This window comes from Tuber melanosporum, assembly GCF_000151645.1.
Source record: "Tuber melanosporum whole genome shotgun sequence assembly, scaffold_127, strain Mel28".
In the NCBI taxonomy this organism is placed as follows: domain Eukaryota; kingdom Fungi; phylum Ascomycota; class Pezizomycetes; order Pezizales; family Tuberaceae; genus Tuber; species Tuber melanosporum.
In genome coordinates this window covers 76,117-99,154 of record NW_003298785.1, presented here as the reverse complement: position 1 = coordinate 99,154, position 23,038 = coordinate 76,117, and the positions used below count along the sequence as shown (strand labels likewise).

The following is a 23,038-nucleotide window of genomic DNA, read 5'->3' as shown; positions in this document are numbered from 1 at the left end:
CCGGATTTTTCGAGATTTTACGGTACTGCTATGATACTTGAGCACTCTCACGAGGACTGAGGCTGCAGACCTCTGCCAACGCTACGGCACGGTGGGGGCTGGTTGGGATGCCGTGTCTGTGGGGAACACTTGTCATCCTCCAATAAGTAGATTAGTCAGTTTTTGCGAGATTAATGTCCCGTCACTGCCTACTTTCACCGGGGCTGACTGTGTTTCCCGCATGATCGACCAACGGAGGATCCCTCTCTGCGACCAGGGCTGAAATATTATTAATCATAGGACTCTTGAAACCCTAACCCAAGCACGGTGCTTTTCCCATCAGGATTCGAGACATTGACAGGAGTTTGATACCGGTACTGTATGGTGCTCGTACCCTATGTATGACGCCGGCAGGGCTCCCAAAATTCGACCCCCTTTCTCATTCGCTCACCCCATACGGTGGAGTATGGAGAGGACGTTGAGTATGAATCACGTTGCCAGATTACACGCAAATTCCTCCCTCCTGGGGAGAATCCCCCCACTCCGTACCCTGACGCAAGAGAAAACGAGAAAAACACTTTGCACTCGGGTAGGAAAATCGGAACACCTGGGAGCAAAACAGGGAATACGTATCAGGATGATCAGTGTGGAAGCGGGTGACAGTGAGCAGTGATCAGATTGTGAGTCGCCTTGAACCAGTGGTTACACCAGGGCTGTTACCGGTAGTCTACACTCAGTGGCAGGTGGTCAGTAATGACAGATGATGCCTCGAACAAACACACCTACCGGTACTGTAGGTGTGGCGAACACAACCTACCGTACTCGAGTACTTTTAAATAGCCGAGGTTAAACCACAGGCACCAGCACGAGATAGGAAAGGGAAAACAAAAAGAGTACCGGTACGAGTACAGTATCACACTCGTTGTGTCATTCCAAGCTGCGAGTACCGACCGCCGACACTTCAAACCTCCTCATCCGGCTTCCTGTTATCTGCCAAGCCCCTTTGGTTACAAAACTCTCAACACTCTGCTGCATACCCCGCAGGATCTTGTTGATCTCCTGTTCCGATTTTTTTTATCCCTACCCGGGCACTCGCACAACGGGAGAGCATTCCAAATACCGTAGCATTGGAAAACAAGGGGGGTAGGATACCGGTATGTGGCCGGCGCCTCGGATCAACCCTCACAACAACCAAATCCTCCCAACTCTCCGACAAACAACATCCCATGCCTTTATTCTGCTTATTCCTTCTCTATAAGGAATCGTGTTAGGAACACATTTACAGAGTAGATTTCATTCTAGAGGAGTGGTTCTTTCTCTTACTGTACTCGAGTAAGGTCGAGGCAAAATTTGGGTGGAGCCGAGGGGCTGGCACTTGTATGGGGAGACAAAGGCTTGGAACGAACATATTGCCTAAACCTGCATAAACTAGTAAGGTGACATACTACATTGGCACTTGTGCGCTTACTCTGGATGGCACTGGGAGCGATTCTAAGGTGCCAACACAATACCTTTTGAGTACGGGTACGGTACTGTACTTTACAAGTGCCAATCTTGGCAAAACAAGAAGAGTTCCACAAGTACCGGGTGTTGTGGGTTAGTTTGTTCCTTCATCAACATACGAGGAAATCAACCAATTGTATGCTCGGGCAACCTTTCCTCTCCATAAATTACAAACTCGGCCTACGAGAGAGTCAAGTTCAACAGACTTTTGCGCACACCCTTATTACTTGTACTTGTACTGTACTGTACATCGCAACCAACAAAAATATATATTCATTCTCACCCATCCCTATATCCCTCAAACAGAAATAAATCGAAAAAAGTCGCTGAAGAAAATCAGGAATTACTTAAGATGAATTGAGTGATTGGGTGAAAAGATTTTTTTAGTATGATAATTCCCCGGGGTTCCCGCTTTGATTGAGTGCGGCCTAACACACAGAAAGGTTTTCGGTCCCGAAAAAAATCCAAAACCACAATAACCCATCAAATCTTTCTTTCCAGTTTCGTCATGGGCCAAAAGCAAGGCCATTCCGTGCAAAGCTTGGAATGGCCGATCGTAAATTTCTCGGGCCATGGTATCCGGAGGGTTTTTTATGCCAAGGGCTCGGTGCTCATATGGTCCACTCGCACCAGCACAGCGCAACAGGTGAGGGAGGGAGGGGAGGATAGCGTGCCAATCGTTCCAAATGCGGTTAAGATTAATACGGTAGCTAAAGTCGGCCAGACTGACCTTTCGAGCCGCAACCGTTTAGGGCGCGACGTGCGGTACATAATAAACCCCCCTTCCCTTCCATTCCTTCCCTTCCCTTCCATTCCTTCCCTTCCTCCCCTTCCCCCCTTCGTTTGTATTGACGGATCCACGGTCAAGACTACCTTCTATTCAAAAGAATCCAGCCATACCCTCCCAGCCAAGTGTTCCCCAAGCTTTCCAGCTAAAATCCCGTGAAATTCGACCGACGTACAAGGGTCGAGAGCAAACTGCTTTGTTTGCCCACAACGATTCCCCTATCGCACTCCTCCACCCTCTCGATCCCCAACGAGCCAACGACACACTATGGTCCTAAGAGTTGGAATTATCGGGGCAGGAATCTCCGGCCTCGTATCCATAAAGCAGTGCCTGGAGGAAGGAGTTGAACCCGTGTGCTTTGAGGCCTTGGGACATTTTGGCGGTGTGCTTCCCCTCCTGCCCCTTGTTAGACGGCGGGATTGATTTGAGAATGGATAAACAGGGCAGTGGCACTACACAGACCCCGACCCACATACCGGCGAAGTCGCTAGTTCAATGTACCGCAGTGTCGTGATAAACACCTCCCGGGAGACGATGATGATGAGCGACTTTCCCATGGATCCGAATATGTATGCTATGTATACCGTATATCTCCCCCTCGCCCCTCATGGGATCGGCTGTCACATGCTAACCCCACCCCGGCGGGATGATGAAAACAGCATAATTCAAAGGTGCAGCAGTATTTTGAATCCTATGCAGAGTTTTTTAAATTGCAGCCTTACATCCGCTTCAATCATCGTGTTCGGAGAGCCTATCCGGCTGGGGATGGGAAGTGGACCGTCGAGGTGGAGAGTGGTGGGGAGGTAACGGTGGATACCTACGATGCGGTATTCGTATGCACGGGTCACCATTCCACGCCTAACATGCCGGATTGGCAGGACGTGGAAAAGTTTGAAGGGGAGTTGGTGCATAGTCATTATTATCGGGATACCGTCAAATTTCAAGGGAAGAATGTTGCGGTCGTCGGGGTTGGGAATTCCGGTGAGTTGTTGACCCCCTGCCGGAGATGTGGGTAACTAAAGAAAGTCATGGTATGGCGGTAGGAGCCGATATTAGCGCGGAACTAAGTAGCTGCACTAAATCTACACACCTGATCACTCGCTCCGGAACCTGGGTATTTCCGCGCTTCCTGCTCGGAGAGCCGTACGAGTACCTCGGAAGTAAGCCCCTCCTCCTATCATCCCTCACCCTGGAGCACGTGCTGATTATACCTACCAGGCCGCTTCATGCTCAACATGGTGCCCCGCAGTGTAGCAATCGCTGGGATGCAATGGGCTCTAAACTACACGCTTGGGACCATCCCGAAAGAGCTGAAGCCGGAACACAACCTGCTGGGTGCACACCCCACCATCCGCAGCGACCTGATCGAGCGAGTGCGGACGGGAACGGTAACCGCACATCGAGGGTCTATAAAAAGGTTTACCAAGAAGGGAGTTGAACTTACAAATGGGGAGATAGTGGAGCCGTTGGATGCGGTTGTTGCTGCAACGGGATATACCGTACGCCCACCTTTCCTAATTTCCCGCGGGGGCGACCTTGGTGTGGGGAAGAGACCTGAAGAGGTTGTAGCTGATAATCACGTAAACAGTTGAACTTCCCCTTCCTCCCAAAAGGAATCGTACAATCCGACGAGGACAAAGATGGAAAAGAAAACTGGGCGAATCTCTACAGGTTAATTGTGGCACCGGGGCATCCGGGGCTCTATTTTATTGGGCTGTGCCAAGCATTGTTTGCCCCCCACGCCACCCTACTCTACCAAGCTAACAGCACCCCAGAGGTGCATTAATGCCCGTCGCGGAAATGCAAGCAAGATGGGCCATCTCTGTCCTCAAAAACGAGATCCCTCTTCCATCACCCGAACGGATGAGTGAGGACATAGCAGCCTATCAAAACGATCTCAAGAAGGTGTTTGTCAGGTCCCCGCGCCACACGCTTGAGGTCGAGTTCTTCCCGTACATGGACTTGCTCGCCCAGGACCTAGGCGTGCACGTCACGCTTGGCCGGTTCTTCTCCACGTTTGGGGTTTGGCAAGGCATAAAGACCGCCCGGAGCGCCTATTTTGGGCCCCCGAGTGCAGTCCAGTATAGGCTATTCGGGAAGGGGAGGAAGGAGGAGCTTGCCAGGCTTGTTTTGCAGAGGCTGGCGAGGAAGAGGAATGAGGAGATGAGTGTGGAGGAGATGGCAGAGGTGGAGAGGTATAGGGTGGGCAATTGAGTGGAGGAAGGAAGGAGACTTTCAGAGCGCAGGGTAGGGTGGGAGGTCCCGGTTGTGGTTGCCGGCGTTGGTGGCGTGGGGAATGGAAATAATGTTATTATACCAGTAAAAAAAAAGAAAGTACGCACTGCGGGCCTTGCTTGGTGCAGATTTCAGTACAAATTGGGGGGGGGGGGAGTTATAACGAAGGCCTTAGAAAAAAAACTTCACAGAAATCAAGAATCAAAATCACAGGAGGGTCCCATCTCATTCAACTATAGGCATCTCGAGTTATGGATGGCCTTCCGTGTCATAGACGTCCAAGACAAACACTCCGAGTCCCGGCTGGCTACCGCTGCGATAGGGCACAGTATGACTAGCATAGACCACCCGAGACCTTGAGCGAGCTGGAAGCGATTTGCTCCTTCCCCAACCAACCGGAGATCTTCAATTCAACGACGTCCAAAGCCCTCTCCTGCACTTCCCATGATTCCATCACTGACTCCCGCGGAACCGCCCCTAGCACCGTGTCCTCCCTCTCTTCCAATCCACTTGCTAGGGATGCCTCGTTGTTTCCCGGTGTTGGGGTCCAGAGCAAAGGAAAGAGAAGGTTTGATTAGATTGGTTATCAGATTCTCAGACCGCACCTTCTGATCGGTTATAATAAGATCTGGATGGATTATAGACTACAGAAAGTGTGTTTATCGCCGGGTGGACCCACCACGATCCGCAATGGTAGTAGTAGAACGGACTTTTCCAGGCATCTTAACAATCCGCCAGTAGAATCGGTCAGGAGGGATCAAGCTTCGGCTACCATTGATCTTCCTCCCTTACCACGTACAGACTAGGCAGGGTTCGGAAATCCAATTATATATAGACTTTCGCAAATCGGTGTTGGTACTGCACGTTTCGAGCGACGCCGAGGGCGAGCACACCATTTACCGGTGCCCGATACCGAAGACAAGAAAAGTAGAAAAACATGCGCAGCGAGTAGAAAATGCTGCCTGTTTTCTTAATAGAACAAACGTCCGGGTAGGGGTGCACCCTGCGCTCGGGGGCCATAGGCCTATTTGGCGCTATGATAGCAGGAAAACCCGCCCTAACCCACTGGCCCAAAGACTAAAGGACCACCTGGAACCAGACGACATAGTCACCCTGCGCGAGTATCCTCACAGGAATGTCCAGTTGTATGGAGACAAGCCCATGGACCGAGTTCAGTGATAGCATCGCGACTACAATGCTCACGCCAAGGTCCCCTATGGTCAAGCCGATTCCGGGGATGTGGGTGGGGGAACCCACCCAAGCAATCAAGTTTGCTGCTCAGAACATGGCAGTGGTCCCGCAAATCTCCGCGAGAAGAATGAATGCACAGATGCTCAATCTCTTCGGGTACGGAGTCGACTTCGATCTCCGCCAAACGATCTTTTTTGCCAAGAAGTAGGAGCCCAAGAGTGTTGAGTTGAGTTGAACACTTGCAACTTGCAATCTGGAAAACCTCGGAATGCGCTAGCAGGGGGCAGTATGGGCAGTAGTAGTAGATTCCGACAGAGAACTGTTTTAGATAGAGTAGTGTATTTGATGACATTGCAAGGGAGTCTGTTAAGCTACTCCTAGGGAAGCGGATAAATTGTCCTGGTGCGGGAGGGGTTGAAGGGTGCCAGAATGATGGGCACGGCGGGCGGGGTGGACTGGCTGTTACGCCGGGTTCAAAAATTTTTTCCCTGGGAATCCGCTGAGGTATGATGGTCCCTAGGGTGCTATGATAACAACTCACTCATGATTCCGGTCAGCGATGAACTTAACATAAATTCCGAAAACTTCCTTAATTGAAAACTCTTGGAATTGCTGCAGGACACGAGCGGTTCTGTCTATGCAACAATGGCAGCTTTGATACAATGCCCGTCGAGAGTACAGTACACCTATGCCCCCCGAAGCCCATCGCAAGACTCACCGGGTCATTAATAAACCCTAACCCTCTCCTCGGATTCTTCCGAACCCGCGAATCTTGTCATTGGCACCACCAAGTTACGATACCGTATGATATCATAACTTTCCCTTGGAACTTCTGGCAGCGCCGCGAGGGTCACTAAAGGCAGTCAGGAATGCGAAATTTATTTCCCGGTGCGCCTTCCTTTGTCCGTCATGTCCGTGGGGATCTAATGCCTGCTATTTCTGTCTCCCTGTCGATAAGATGGGAATTTCATCTCACAGGCGGATATGCGTTCAAGTTAAATTCCCTCAGGGTTTTTCTACATTCCGTGGCTGGAGGTCGATAATTCCGGTGATTTTCGCGAGGATATCATATGATATCATACCATACAAGAAATTGGAGCACGAAGCATCGTCAGTTAGCACAGTATTATGCCAGTGTAAAAATTATTATTAAAACCAACTAAAATAAACCACTAGAAATCATACAACACCCAGCCACTAAGGCCCATGAAAAAAACATCTCCACTAACCAAATCCCCACCCCCTTTCCCCCCCCCCCCACCACCCCCTCGTATGATAAGCTCCCCCGTGCAACCCCCCGTAGAATATTATTTCCCAACCCCGAACCCGAATCCCAATACGTGTCCCTCAACAAATGATACACATATACCAAACCCCTATCCCGAACATTAGCTTTTCAACCCTACCATGAGATGTCTTGGGAACCCATATGATACCTTCGTCAACTGGAGGACTAAGCTCTTCCGGGGCGGCGGTGGTAGTAACGATGCTCCTAACTGGCTTCATTTGTTTTTTGTCCGAATTTAATCACGTCGGTGCGAAGTAATGATTTGATTTCTCGAGGGAGGTGCTCGATAGTAGTAAGGTGGTAGCCTCGGCGGTGTATTTGTGGTAATGAGTGGCGCAGTAATTGCTGGTATTGAGAGAGAGATATTGGAGAAAGAGAAGAGCTGAATATAGCGAGGACTTGAAAGAGAAGGAATCGCTGTCGGTATTGATGGGAGGGAGAAGTACATTCCCTGGCCTGTTTATATATCTCATACTCCCGTATTCTAAGAACAATCCCATCACGGAACAATAGCAATACAGAGGTCAAGAACAATCAGGAGGTAAAGAAATTAGACACAATGACTTAACGACAGCAGGAGCAATGGCTCGGGAGTTACAATACAATGTCTTGAAAATTAAGCTCCCGAGGTACAATGACTCCTGGGGGGATGTTCGAACTACATTGTTCTTGGGAAGGGTTTTGACCTAGATTTTGATATCCTTTGGAAAATGTATAAAACAGTTGCGGTTTCCCCTACTCTTTCGTGCGCGCGTACCCTAAACATTAGCTCAAATGCACTAAAGAGGTGTTCCAGCCCATCAACTGAGTGTTGGTTATCCGCCAAGTTTGGCCATCCCACCTCTTCAGACGCGAATTTCCCTATACTGCTAGAAGAGCTAAAGAGGCCACTCCATAGATGGGTGGCACATCCGCAAAGATGAAAACAAGACCTACTTCCCCCGCTTCCGGAGCACGAACCGGTTCCCTCGAGATCCTTGCTGCATCGTCGAACTCTTCCACCTTACAAGTACCAACCATCCAACCCGCACCCCCGCGCGCAACTCACCCTACCTCTGGTCTCCTACGACCAACAGCCGAACCGAATAACAGTGTTCACATATCCGCGTTGAAAGTAAGGCGGGGCGAGATAATATGCCCCTCGATCCCAAGCAACACTTGCGTTTGCGGCTTTCCATGGAAACAGTAGCCTCATAGCACCTAACCCTGAGGAATGTTTCCCGGTTTTTATCGGGGCCAAAAACCATGCGCCTGACTCGCTTTCTATCTAACGATTTTGCAGCAGATTACAGGCGGACGGAAGTGGAAAAACTTGCTCGACCTCTGGCCCGGGAGCCAAAACAACCAAGCAAAAATATAATCGGACAGGTTTTCTAGGCCAATCCGCCCCCTTTACACGACCATGCAACCGACAGACCGACTCTCCTGCTGCATCCTGTGGGCGGAAATGCACTTTTAATGGAACTGTTCAAGCGCACTGGCTTCCTGCCAATTTCCCACCATACCTCCACAACAGTAGTACTGGTAACCACCCAACGCAGCACAACCTCCAAAAAGGTGGGTTCGTCCCATCCCCTGTTCACCCTACGACACCCTACGCATTAGCCTTTAGCACAAGAAAGACGTGTCCCGGTGGTGCAGGGCGGACGGATCTATTGTGTCCGATATGCGAACCTACTTCAGCAGCTAATAATAATCTGCACTGAGGGTAGGGATAGAAAGCCGGAACTACTCACGTGCTACAAGAAAGGCTAACGGATATCCCCTTCTGACGAGGTTAGAAGTAGCCAAATCACAATACTTACTTTTATGTTGCCTAAACGATTTTGAGGCGTGCAGTGCGTTAGTGGGAGAAGAATGGAGAGGAAAGAGGAGATTTACTCACGGGATGTGGCGCAAGATAAAGTATCAGCTATAACCCGCAGGAGGGGGGATAGTGGTTCGCATACAAACTGGGAAGGGCAAGCAGTAACCGCCTAACCGCTTGAACAGGTGTGACACGGTGATTCGCAATACTTATACTCCCATTGAGGACAGGAAGCTTAAAGTTAGTCTGAATCACAGGCATTGATGGGGACCTCAACAGTCGTCGGTTTCACAGAAGCAGTAACGATGGGAGAGATATATGGGTAAAGTAGGAATAAGCATCTGAGGGTGCCCGAGTTCTCTTACAGCCTGGAGGGAGCAAGAAGCCGGTCAGCAATTACCCCGTCCGGAAGACAATACTTAGCGAGCCAGGGGTTAATAATTTCCTCTCACCTTGAACTTGCCCGATCCTGCTACATGCAAGCTACAACACCCGCAACTGCGCAACTAACTGTCACTTTGTCGTCTGGGCCATTCACCAAGTCCCCCCCCCCACCTGTGCCTCCCAGCAATTCATCAACCTTATTTTTCTACCCACTGGTATTGGGGCTTCTAACTTATACCCCACGCTCACAGGCCAATCCAGAGTTAGTGTATCAATCTTGACACTTTTCTTTCCTTCTTTCCAAGATGCAAAAAAACTCAGGTGAACCCTCTAGATTACCCCCAGCACACCGACCCCATCATACCAGGCTCTTTGACTCGCTTAATGACATAGGAATCAACGAAAGGAGGCTCGCCTCGTTCACCCCCCCAAGCACTGTAGGCACCTCCGATTTCCAACCTCCGAATTACCGTATTCTATGGCCACTGCGGAATACCACAAATCCAAATCCATTTTTTGTGAGGACTATTCCGCAACAGTGGCTGATCTAGCGTGCAGTGCTGTGGTACCGGCATGGGCTCCTGGGTATCTCGAATGGGTTGGAAACCCATTTACCCTTTCATGACTAGTCTTGCACCTTCAGAAAACCCATCCTCCGACGATGTGGGGACCCAGCAGGAAACTCCCCTTTGTATTTTCCACCACCTTTCCTCTCCCTCATTCTTCCTTTCATCCCCCTAGCTACTCAGGAGTATCCCCCTCAATGCCGCACTGGTTATTATACGGTAGAAGGAGAGAAGAGGTCTGATTAGATGCGTTGGTCATCATCACCATACCGCGCTTCTGACAAGCCGAACTAGGGGCGGGGAATATTGGTGCGACGCCATGGCAATGCATACATACAAAATATATGTACGATCCCACACAAGATCAACAACCAAATACCACCTCACTGTTATCATCTACCCCCACCATCCCCATTTATTGAGACAAAGTTATCCACAGCTATTACCGCGAGTTCCCTTCACACTCATGCTGAGCCCGAAGGCTTAAATTCGGTTATTCCAAGCGGTCAGCCAGGGCCATGATCCTGACCACGGGGCGGCTTTCCTGCTAGTCCGGCCACGGTTTTGAAAAGCCTAGCTAGGTCAGTCCGGGCGAAATTCTTGGCGCAACCCAGGTCAAATCTGCCAGATGCCCAGGCAATGATTCCAAGAATATCTATGAACAGGTTGCAGGCCTCCCATTTTGAATCACTCGGAATATGAGAATAAGAGCAACACGCTCCTGGTGCTAGTGTTGTAGTGTGGTGGTGGTTGTCAAGGACTTCCTGATAACCTCAAACGAGGAGTAGTTTAGACACCTGCAAGGAGAGGTATCGAGGAGCAGTTTGGACTTATCTGAGGAGATAAGGGGAAGGGTTAGAGAGTGCTTTGGAGTGTTACAGATTGGAAGGGATAGTGCTCCCAGATGTGGTGGATATTTGCGAGGTTGACTTTTGTGTGGTATATAGTTATCGTCCACTTTCGTAATAGGTGGAGGATGAGAAGAAGTCAAGTCAATTGTTATTCACTCTCATTCTATTATACTCAAAACTCTTCGTGGAAACTCCTAATATATTCTCTATTCACTTCAGCTAGACTATGTATTTCGCTCAAGACAAATCTATGTCATCTGCGCATCAACCGCACGATACCCCACCTTTACTTGACCCTGCTCTGCCTCAAGACACTCTATACCATTCTTCCTATAACTTCCTAGTTAACCACTCCCGGTGAATATGCACTACCCGAATGATATTGTTCTGAACAATTAGTCCTGTTGAATGATAAAACCTTTCTTAGTAATGAACCACAAGTGATCACTTGAAACATCGGGCCGTCGTACAGGTGCCCCAGGCCGGGGCCGGCTTTGGTTTTGAAAAGCCGCTTTCCCACAGTCCTGCCCGGCTGTCCCCGAAAAAATGCTAGGTCAGTCTGGGGTACCCGAAGCCGAATGTACTAGCCGCTTGGGTTCACCGTTTAAATTTGTTCGAATGTTGATCCCCTCGGACAACAGAAGAAATAGGTGTTTTTCTAGATTTTACAGGCATCGCGTCGGACGGGGTTGTATCATACAATGTTATGTTTTTGCGCGATCCTACAAAGCATAATTGGATGGAGGTTGAAAATACCAATCTTAGACATTCCTTCCCCCGTTATCCCTACACTCCAACCCTTCAAATATATCCGGCGTTGACCACAATACTATACAAAACTTTCTTCCCCCCAATTCATCCCACAGAACCCCCATCAGATAATTTATCCCAGCAAACCAAAAATTCTCAACCAAGATATGAAAAATTCCAGAGTGCACCGGCCACAACTTGTCAACCCACGGCATATAAATTGTATTGATCCCTCCAAAAATAAAGTAAGGGGATAACGAGAATGAAGAAGTTCTAGGCCTACATAAGTTCCAAGAGCAATGATGGGCACGGGCATAATCGAGAGAACCTTTATAATCCAATAGTCGAGCAAATTGGTAGAGCCTGACCGAGCCCTCGAACACGGCCACTTCCCAATCATAATCAAGGATATGTCGAAGATGGATGTTTAGCGATTGGAGTTGATGCTGGGGGTCGTGGGAGTCTGGTGGATTGTTTGGGAGTCTGGTAGATTAATTTGGAGCCATCGGGATTTTCGGAGGATATTCTCCAGACATGTCTTTCCTTTGTTATCATGGGAGTGTGCTGAGGAATGGGGGTATCTGTGGAAGGGCCCCTGATGCACTGGCCATGTTTTATTTATACGTCTGTCTTTACCGTTAGTTTGGTTTAGTGAAGCGAGTATTAACGAAGAGAACGAACTTGTTTACCATACCTCTCTCATTCATTCACACGCCCCCCAAGTTCCAAGCAAATCCTCTTATTCTACAGTCCACAGCTGCGCGACCGATCTTCCATCGTTATCCACCATTGACGGTATAGCCAATTATGCTCGAGTCTATTCGATCCTAACCGGCTTTGCTCCAGTCGAGTCGCTCCCGCATGTCAAAATGTATTAGATTCAAATAATTTTGCTCGTTTTTATAAAATTGAATTTCGAAGCGAAGTGTGTCAAAAAATTAACAGTAGAGAGTCTCTGTCGAGAATGAGCTGCCGAGTGTGATAGACGGTGTTTCTATATCATGGACGTTATCACATGATCACCAAGACTGAGACATGAAGATGGAGTGATCGATCATGATCGCGCACACTCGGATATGATCGAGCAAATCGATCAGATCAGGAGGGTCCTGCTCGGACGAATCCCAAGCATGATCTGATCGTGTCCATAGCTAACCAAGAGGAGATTAAGGAAAGGAAATAAAGGCCTTAGCGCAAGTATTTTGTAACTTGTTTCACCAAAGTACTATCTCAACGTCGTAACATTGAAAACAACAACCCACTACTCGTAACGCCTTACCATTTTTCCGACAGCCAGTCGCTGCAAAATTTTACTCAACCCCTTCAACAATAAATATCAGCAATGTTGAAGTGAATGAAGATATCATGCAACTTACGTTCGCTAACAAGGGTAAAGAAGGTGTCGAGCGGACCACTACTCACACAAGATCAAAGTACTCAGTGTTCTCCAACCGGACCAAATGCCTCTTCTTAGAAAAATCGCCAAATGATGGCTGGCTCCGGTATTCTCGTCCCCGGTGATTCTCCCATTTGCGGTGCTCTACTATCTCCTCCGGTGATGCCATTACGGCCGTAAGGGAAGGCAATAGAAAGGGTGCCAACGAAGTCAGAGTTGGAATAGCTATCGTAAATGAGGACAGAGCGAGGCACAGGGATCCCAGCATCCGAGGAGGTCCTCGACTCCTCCTCCTCCTCCTCGGCAGTAGTAGTAGTCACAGACGTAGGGTTTGGGGGGGTAATGCCAAAAGCTTTCTGTGCTGGATTTTAATACTATAAAAGCGTATGTAAAGTAACTCCAAGGAGGACAAGGAGGAATTGGAATACCTTGGCGAAGGATGAAATTGGGGACGAGGACACCCAACGACGAAATTGTGCGCATCGTAATAGAGGTATCATTGCGACAAATAAAGTGAGGGCAGCTATAATTATTGCCAATCTCTCTCCACGCGGTATGTCATTGCCATGCGGTGGGCCCTCTGAGTGATCGCATTTATCAAACTGTGATGGTACTGGTTTGAGAGAAAAATCTTCGGTAGGGCGCATGACGGCTCAGTCCAGCAACAGCGCAAATCCGCAATTCCACGGATAATAGACGGCTTGAGCGTAGATATATCGGGGGGTCTCGGGAATGTCTCCTTGTGTACAGTAGGAATAATGTGAGACTTTGTATGATATAATTTGGGAACTTAAGGATGAACTTATCTGGCATCACCGAAACCAAAGTGCGGCAGGGCGGGTAGTTATGTGAAGTATGGGATACACCCAGGAAAGGCGGAAGACATTGTCTCGTCTCCAGAGAGATATGGCGGGATCAGCAGAAGATTCCACCTTCCAACGGCGCCACACCCGTACTCGGTCCAAATCGATTGCGTATCCTTCTCTGCACAGATTGACTTGAACCCGGTACCGGCCCCACCAGCCCTGCACAAAACCGAACTATCCCGGCGGGACTGCCTAGTCGGGAGGGATAATCAACCCCCGGACTCGGCATCTTCCCCCCCCCCAACTCTCAATTTTTCTGACGTCTGTGAACACGGCTCCTGCTGCTTACTTGCAAAAAAAATTGGCAGGAGCACTAGGATTTTGGTGGTACTGTACAGTATGCAATAGTGGCCGAGTCTTCTAATACCAGGAAGCCACAGTCGCACACCGCTAACGTCTTATAAAGTAGGGGGACAGATATTCTGACCAGTCGATGCAACAACTGTTATATTATAGAAATTAAATATTTGTATAATCATAATAATATGGCATAGTAGTAATCCTTTTCTGGAATTGTTTTCTTATGAACCTCCTTTTCCATCTTTTCTTTCATCCAGAGATTTTCGCTAATTATTCCTCTTTCCTATGAGTCTCTCATATAAAACTGGGCATCAAACAATAAACTCCATCCTGGATGGCAGAAACCAGAATTTAGTCCGTTCCTCTCCTGCGTACAAGACCATACTAAATCTTGTCCTCCTAGATCTTGCTAGCCATAGATTTTCCAATCACTTCAAGCTCTAACCTTCCCACGAGAGTTTCAATAATTACAAAAGCAAACCCGAGAGACTGTATACCTCTTCATTGACAATCTCCCCCCCCTTAGTATTGAAAAAGCAATGTCCGGATTCCATGGTTTCTCTGACTTTGGTGTGTATCGTCTGACTTGAGGGTTTGCCGTACTTACACGTAAGAGTACAGTACTCGTACAGTACATCCTTGGTCGGACTTCCGTGCTTCGGACCTCCGCGCGTTGTCTAACTTTCGTGTCCTGTCCCATCTCCGCGGGCCCTACCTTATCTCTATCACTATACAGTACGAGTACTCGTACATGTATTATATTCGGGCACCGTAAAATCTTGTGAAATCCACCATCCCCGGTCACCCCCAATCTCCTTGACAGTACTCGTACTAGTACTCGAGTATAGGCTGTGAGACCAAGCACAGCCTCGCACCATTTAACGAGATTTGACAGATCCCGCGATACCGCCTTTAGTAACCGCTATTCCTTCCCAAGCTAGCGCTTCGTCAGGCGGAGATGGTTGATTCCAGGGAATTTTACGAGCACCGCGACTGAATACCTAACCCTTGTACAATAACCCTGCTCACCTTGTACGAGTACATCGCTTCCATTTGCCCCCCCCCCCTCCAGCTTGCAGTATATCAGAAAGCTGCCACCTATTTTCCTTACCTTCCTTATCAGAGGCATTCTGCCCGAGGTTGAAAAGTGCCCGAGTATCTATGCAAGTTTTTCGAGTTGAAGAACTTCGGCGTGTGTAACACCTTTTTTGCATACAAACCCGGCAGACCCGCTCGAAAAGCGTTTTCTCGACTCGAGGCTGAATGCCCCTACTGCGAGGTGCTGCGAGAACGAGTACGGCATGACAATGTCCCCCCACCCGACGCAGTGGATGGCTTGCAGGTAGGGTCGTCGCATCGCATTCAACTCATCACTTCCAGTCAACCCGAGTATGGAAGCTTACGGCTCCTCTGGAAACAACACCCTGGGTTAACGGAGATCGCTCCGGGGATTGCGAGTTACCATACTACGGTAAACCCAACAATTTCTCCTAACCATGACAGAAAACATCCCAAAACCGGGAAACCTCCCCTCAAGAAGACCCTTTGGAATTCTCCCAATCGGAAAAAATATCGTAACCTGCAAGCGGCAGGGGAGTAGCGAGGCGATTGAGGATAGCCTTGTTCACGACAGCCAATACCCGATGCATGCAACAAATAGGGGAACCTCTGCTACTCATACGACGCGCAAGTTCTTAATATATTGATCTATGGGGCGGAAGTGACCTACTCGAGTACTCTTCGTCAAGCTTACCCTTAACCCTGGTGCAACCACCGGTGGCTAGGCGTGTCTATTCAATATCTCTCACTAGACCGATCATCCCTCTGCCACCCGGAGAGCGACCCAGCCCAAGACGCCCGCAGGGCGCACCGAGGGGTCCCCCGTTAGAATCACATTATGTGCCGTATGATGCAAAGCACTTAGAACTCGTGGGGAGTCCGTTGCATTTTGTAATGCACCAATTCGCCAGTGTGGGGAGTTATATGAAAAAAGGATGTCTCTCAAAGATTCCGAGTTCAATTCCTGCCATCGCGAAGATATCCTTAAGCTTAAAAAATATAAAAATACCCGAGATACAGCAGGATTGGACGCTGGATCTCCGGTTATAATTGTCCCCATTGCTTACCCTCTACCCGTGCGGGAGAGTTGAAGTCGCGCACCCAAGCTAGGAACGATTGTCGGGGCAACAGGAATTAGCATGATGCTATGGATTAAGTATGATTCTGAACCCAGTACACTCTTGAATCAATGCACTTCGTGGGCGCAAGTCTTTTACCTTGAAGAGTTTGTGCAGTCTAATCTAGGTGGGGTATATATCAATAGTGCTATGAGAGGTTGTCACTCACATCAAAATCCCATCGAACCTCCGAAAAACGTCATGCCTCTTGAACTCAGTCCCTTCAAGTGGTCATATAATTTCATATTCTCAAGCATGTTGGAACTGCACTTAAGGAGAACGGTTGCAAAATCATACCGCGATGATGGTATAAATTTATTGTGGAAGTGGGTGGGTGTTAAGGGCCCTCAGCCCCAGGTCCGGGTTCACCGGCATACACCTCGGCCAGGTGGGATCGGGAAACAGGTTGCCAAGCATTGTCATTAACTTATGTCAGCACCACCTAGAACCGTCTCTGTGCGCAAGACCCTCTAATGTTTCTTCACCGCTGAATGCATGAGCCGACTACTCCAGAATGTATTAGCGGCACATTACAGGGCAGAATGGTTAAGAGTTGCTGCGGTTGTACTCGAGTACTTGTACAGTACAGTACTGGAGTTCGAGGCGTTCTACCGCTAGGATCGCGGATGTTTCAGCATGATTCCGAAATACCTTCTGGAATTCTTCCAAAACGACAGTCCATCGCTTCGAGAACTGCCTTCCTATCCAGCCCCTAACGAAAACATCCTGTGATATCTCCCCTGCTTCGCCTTATGGACACCCTGCTGGTGTTGCCCCGGATACGGTATGTCTACTCCCAGTAATGAGCATCCCAGCGCCCGGTGAGTTCAGGAGTCCGTCACAAGGTATCAAAAAATCTGGTCATTACCCTGGTGCACATTTTTCCAATTCGCCGGCGAAAAAACTTATATAAGCGTTGGGCGTGCACGACGAGGAGATTACGGGAGAATATCCACGATCCGGGATGTTTTATCTTTCCTATCCTGCCAAGACCACGACGGTTTCTTCCGGCAGGTAACAAGCTACGAACCCTGCATTCTCCAACCGACTGCTCCTCTTGGTAGAGGTGTCATACACGAGCAGCACAATAACATGCATGTACTCGAGTACTCGTGCAACGGCAACACTCTACACCCTAGCATAATTGCACAAATCATCTACTGTGCTCGAGTATCGCCAGGGATTTTCACCCACGAAAAACAGAAGGACACACATCCCGGTAGCAATGGAAAAAACTTCCATGAAATTTACCAACCAACCAAAACTACGAGTACTCGAGTATAGGCGGGTAAGAACCGTTATGGCGAATGGTGTCGGGGGAAGCCTAGAAACAGCCTCGACCCAAGGGGCTGTTTGGCGAGGTTTAAACTCGTGGAGGGGGGGGGGTATATCGGTTTAGGCGGTATGCCGGGATAAGACATACACAGGGTATGTAGGAACAAGTATTAACATCCGACGTCACTCTGGGTCCTCGAGTGTGTACCGAGTACTGTAGTATATTTTCCCTGCGTAACAATGTTCCCGACATACCCCCCTCCGCGAGTTTGGTCTACGGTGTGGCGCAGAGCAATCGAAATTAAAGACTTTGGTAAATGGGAAAACCTTTCATATACCATGAAACCTGAGAGAAACATAGCACTTTTATCTCGGATACCACAATTTTTTAAAACCACCACACTAGCCTCCTAATCAATAAAAATAGAAAAATAAATCAATCAAAGATATTTTCACCAGATACAATTCATGATTAAATTAATAAAAACTTTACCAATAGAAATAGGGGAAAAAAAGAAAAATAGAAAATAGAAAAAATAGAAAAAGAATTAGGAAACAGATTATTCATGCCAAAAGTACAGGTTCTTGCATTATGCCCCCTCCAGATTCCCACAAGTGCCATAGCGTTGACAACGTTCTTCAACTACTACTTTTCCATGCATTCTGCGAGCATACTGTAGGGCAGCAATCCCATGCTCACCACTTTGAGCAGACTTCTTAGGCTGGCCAGAAAGTCGACAGGAGATTCGTAGAGTAATTAGACTATTTTCCAGATTCTCAATACTGACAGGCTTCCAATTCTCCAAATACGTCTGCTGCCAAGTTTGAATAGACACAGTAGAAGGAAAATAGTCAATAGATGCCTGGTATAAATGGAGAAGAAATGCATAAGCATGCATACAAGGAACTCCATTCTACTGATATCTCATATAGGTAAATGATTTTGTATGTACTTTAACAGACAAATATTCTCTAGTGCATAAGAAAAGAATAAGGGAATTGAATACAATTAATAATATAAATTCTTTCAATATTGTTATCAGCTTCAGGTACCTATTGGACCACTTCTGCCTCAACAGCCATTGAAGCTCAAACTCGATTACTCTGTGCCCATAATCAACTAGTTTGTACCTCAGTTCAGCAAATACTAGTAAAAGGATATCTTTCTAATATGGATTCTGCTTGCTGAAGATACTTGAACTGGGTAGCTATTGAGGAGTACCAAATCTCATTCAACAAGTCTACAATTGAGAGCTCATGTTCCAATTGTAGGCTTTTATTATATAATTCAACAATATTTGAAGTATTGTGATCATATTGTTTGCCTGGAAAGAATGCCGTTACCCAAAGTCGTATTTGAATTCCTCACAAGTAATAGGCAGCTTCTCCTTTTTCCTGATCTAAGGCTAGTAGTCTTGTTGTATAAATAGACTCAGATCGAGCATTGGTAATTCCCTAAAAGTGTTGTTCAGTCAACGGTGTCCCAAACCTGCTTTTGAAATTTTGAGAGAGATGAAAACAGCAATGTGCCTGAACAATGCCTTCTCCTAAAGTTGCTTGCCACTTGAATCAATTTCAGCAGTAGGAGTATAATCTAATTGTAAATATGCCCAAGAGTTAGCAGCTTAGACACGGGCAAAATAGGCTGGTATTTGCAGGTAACAATCATGTTCATATTTAACCATATTATTGCTAAGTGCTGAATATGCCTTATATGCTGACTGATAGTTGACCTCTTTATTATAACTAACTTGAATGGTATCAATAAGCTCTCAGGTGGTTGTTTTTCTTATAGTACTAATGACTAGGTATTTGGGAATTTGTCAGATAAGCCAACACTGCTAGTTGCATGTTGAATGAATAGGAACTATGGCTCCTAGACAATTATGATGTAGCATGAGAAGAATAACCTTGATGTCCCCTGTCCTAGTTCAACTAGCAAACACTCTCCACTGACAGATAATAGCATTTTCAGCAGTACAGAGAGAACATATTGTTGAAAATTTGCATCAGTAATCAGCTCTATCTTTATCTTTATAATACATTTGGAATGCAAACTTATCTACTATTGACCAGTCCTCTACCTTGCATTTGAGATCTTCAAAAACTTTGAAAAAGTTGACCTAAGAGAAGCAGTATTGTAGGCATTTTTAATACAAGAAAAGAAGATATCTAATAGTTAAAAGTGGTTGTCATGAACCTGGCTTGGCATGGAAAAGGTTTTCACATAACTCATGATTATGAGTCATAGGTATGTTATAGTTTCACGCATATGACTTATTTTGGTCATATGACTTATTATGTTATAATTTGTTATATTTCACACATGACTCAATTATGACTCATGAGACGTACGCCTGGTGAGTATGCCTTGTGGGTATGCCTTATGGGTATGACTTGTGGGTATGCCTTGTGCATATGATTTATATTTTGCATATGACCTCGTTATGAGGTCATGGGTTTCACACATATGACTCATTTGAGTCATATGACTTGTTTATTGTGTTATGATTAGTTTATGAGTTTTCACACATGATCTTGCTATGAGGTCATGGGTTTTGAGCGTGTGACCACTTTGGTCACATGATTAGTTTGTTATGATTTGGTTTCGCACATGTGACCACCTATGGTCACATGACTACGGGCAGGAGGAATACTATATAAGGAGGCCGATGCAGCCGAGGAGGATAGGTTCTTCACGCTTCATTTTAAGTACTTTTCCTACTTATTACTTTAATGAATATAACCCCCCTTTACAATCTTTATCTTTATTGCAACATTTATAGTTATGCAGAAGAAAGTTCTTAACAAAGAAGTATTAGAGAAAGCGTATGATAGGCGTTCTCCATAGAAGACAAAGGTCTTGTACTATCGGTAATGTAGGCAGAGGCCTAGTGCTATCGTAAGACTAAGGAAAGAAACAGAAGTAGAAGAGAAGTATTGTTCCCCATTGCCAAGAACTAACTATCTGAGGAGGAATCGTTACATTACAAAGCATCACCTAGTACGATGCCAAATGATACAAGACGGCATTCTTCAACCTAGACCGGGAAGGAGATATTGACATCAACGATCAAAACCTTAACCTAGGGGAATTTAGCAACGCCCTAGATTATATTTCAGTAGAGCCCTCAAGGACAGCAAGTCCAGTAACCCCAGAGAAATGATTACCAGTTGATAGCACTCCTGCAAGAACCCCACAACCTGAGAGAATGTCTTGATCAGCAGTACCTATACCACCGGCCCCGGCCACTCCAGCACCAGGCACTAGCATACTTGGAATGACTGAGAACTAGTTTCAAGCATTTCTAGCAGCAACACGAAATACAGGACAAGGAAATATCTAACGACCGAAAGTAAAAAAACCCGACACCTACGAAGGAGCCGATGATAAGCTATGAATATTCCTGGCATAATAAGAAGGGGTATTTTGCCATTAATGGATATGGAGAACACCACAATGAGATCAAGATTTCCTATGTGGAATCTCTACTAAGAGGACTCGTGGGACAATAGATCATGCCCTTCCAGAATGGAAGGAAACAGAGGGAATGGGTCACATATGACGAATTCAAGGTGACACTCTTTGAACAATTCGGAGATCCCAATGCTAAGGAGACAGCAAGACGAAAGGTGGAGAAACTCCAACAAGGAAAACAGACCTTTTCGGTATACCGGAACGAATGCCGACTATTGGAATTCGAGGCAGAGTTTGATGATGCTACCCTCTATATCATGCTCCTACGAAACTGTAGCGAGAGACTCCGAGAAGAATAGGGAATCTCTGACTCGCACTACACAACAGCAGAACGATTTGCAAGATAGGCGATCAATAAGGAAAGCAAACTAAACATAGTTCGAAATAACTCGGAAAACACTATAGTACACCGAGTAGCCCAATCATCCAGGAATGTCAATGGAACCTTCAAACCACAAGCAGCTCAGGGTGAAATCAGAGCATTACCACCAGATGAACTAATGGAGTTGGACAAGTCAAAGACAGGACCTACTCTGAACCTGTCAAAGGAAGAATACACTAGAAGAATGAATGGGAAACTCTGCTTAAGGTGCAGAAAAGTATGACATCAGATATGAGAATGCAGAAGCCGACCTGATAGCAGGTACCAAGGGACTAGAGCTGCTAGAAACAATCACTTCCAAGATCAAAAGAGGAGCAACATTTAGGAAATAATCGCAGAAGATTTACCGGTGGAAAACAATGAGGGTCTCCAGTAAATGGTGATCTGGGAGACCCAAGATGCGGACCTGGAAAACTCATCAAGTTAGCAAACTACTACACGGCATTACACACCCAATAAGGAGAAGGAGAGGGAGATCATGTGATGATCAAAATGAAGATATACAATGGAAAGTATGAAGAAACAACAATATATGCAATGCTTGACTCGGGGACAACTGAAGATTTCATCGACAAGGAAATCTGCAATGAATACATCCTCAACACTAAGGAAACAAAGGAAGCGAGACAGGTTTACTTAGCGGATAGGAAGCCAAGCGCAATGGGCTCTATAACCCATACAGCGGAAGTACCTATGGACATTGACAGCCATAGAGAAACAGTGACCTTCTAAGTAGCAGATCTCAAGAATCATGAGATAGTCCTCGGGTTGCCATGGTGACGAAAACACAATCTGACGATCGATTGGAATGAGAATCAGATAACCTTCACAAGCGAACTATGTGCGACACGATGTCTCAACAGTTCACCTGTGGTCTACTTGACACTGGTACTTGAAGCAGAAGAAGAAACTTTGCATGCAAGGTTTGCTGAGATGTGGCAAGATAAGAGAGTTCAGATACAAAAGCTGGACCAAGGGGCAAAAGTGCCTACCAAGGATTCCAAAGGGGCAGCAGGACACAACCTGTATGCCAATAAAGGAATCAAGATACCTGCCAACGGGCAGGCAATGATAGCAACAGGAATAGCCATTTGACTATCAGAAGACACCTATGGACAGATAGTACCCCGCACTGGTCTAGCAGTCAAATATCGACTCATGACTATAGCAGGGGTAATCAATGCTGACTATATGGGTGAAATCAAAGTGGTCTTGGCCAACCTGGCTCAAGAGAACTACGAAGTCCCCAAAGGCCATCGAATTGCACAGTTGATCATCGAAAAAATGAACCAAGAGGATCTGTACAAAGTAGATCAACTGGAAGAAACCACAAAAGAAGACAAGGGATTTGGAAGCACAGACCAAAACCAGCCCGATACAACAAAAAGAATTGAGATCAAAGAGATCACAGCAAAAACATTTAGATGGTACTATCGAAGGGGAGATACAACAGGAGTTCTCAAATGGACATACAAAGACGAAAAAACGGTCCTAGCGAAGATCAATATCAGTACACAATCAGCAATCCAAGACAAAAAATACCAAAGTAAAAATGGATGGAAAGAATTGATTCCAAACGAATATCATTAATACACAAATCTATTCCAAGAAGAAGAAGCTACAGGGCAACCACCTCGAAGACCAGGAATCGACTATGAAATTCAGCTGAACAAAGATGAGAAAATGGGAAAAATGAAAAAGATTCCCTACAATAAGTTATACCCACTAGGAGAAGCAGAACTCGAAGAACTTAGAAAGTATGTTGTGCAAAACCTAAAGCAAGGATGGATCAGAGACTTCTTTGCATCAGGAGGATCTCTAAT

General features: G+C 46.7%; 1 protein-coding gene; it reads left to right on the top strand.

Annotated features, from left to right (window-relative positions):
• Window positions 1-2,317: 2,317 nt before the first annotated feature.
• On the top strand, window positions 2,318-5,107 carry GSTUM_00002301001 (uncharacterized protein). XM_002836048.2 has 7 exons: window positions 2,318-2,651; window positions 2,712-2,854; window positions 2,929-3,250; window positions 3,313-3,429; window positions 3,488-3,768; window positions 3,858-3,997; window positions 4,045-5,107. The coding sequence occupies exons 1-7, from the start codon at window positions 2,537-2,539 to the stop codon at window positions 4,481-4,483; spliced, it is 1,557 nt and encodes a 518-aa protein (XP_002836094.1). The 5' UTR covers window positions 2,318-2,536; the 3' UTR covers window positions 4,484-5,107.
• Window positions 5,108-23,038: the final 17,931 nt, after the last annotated feature.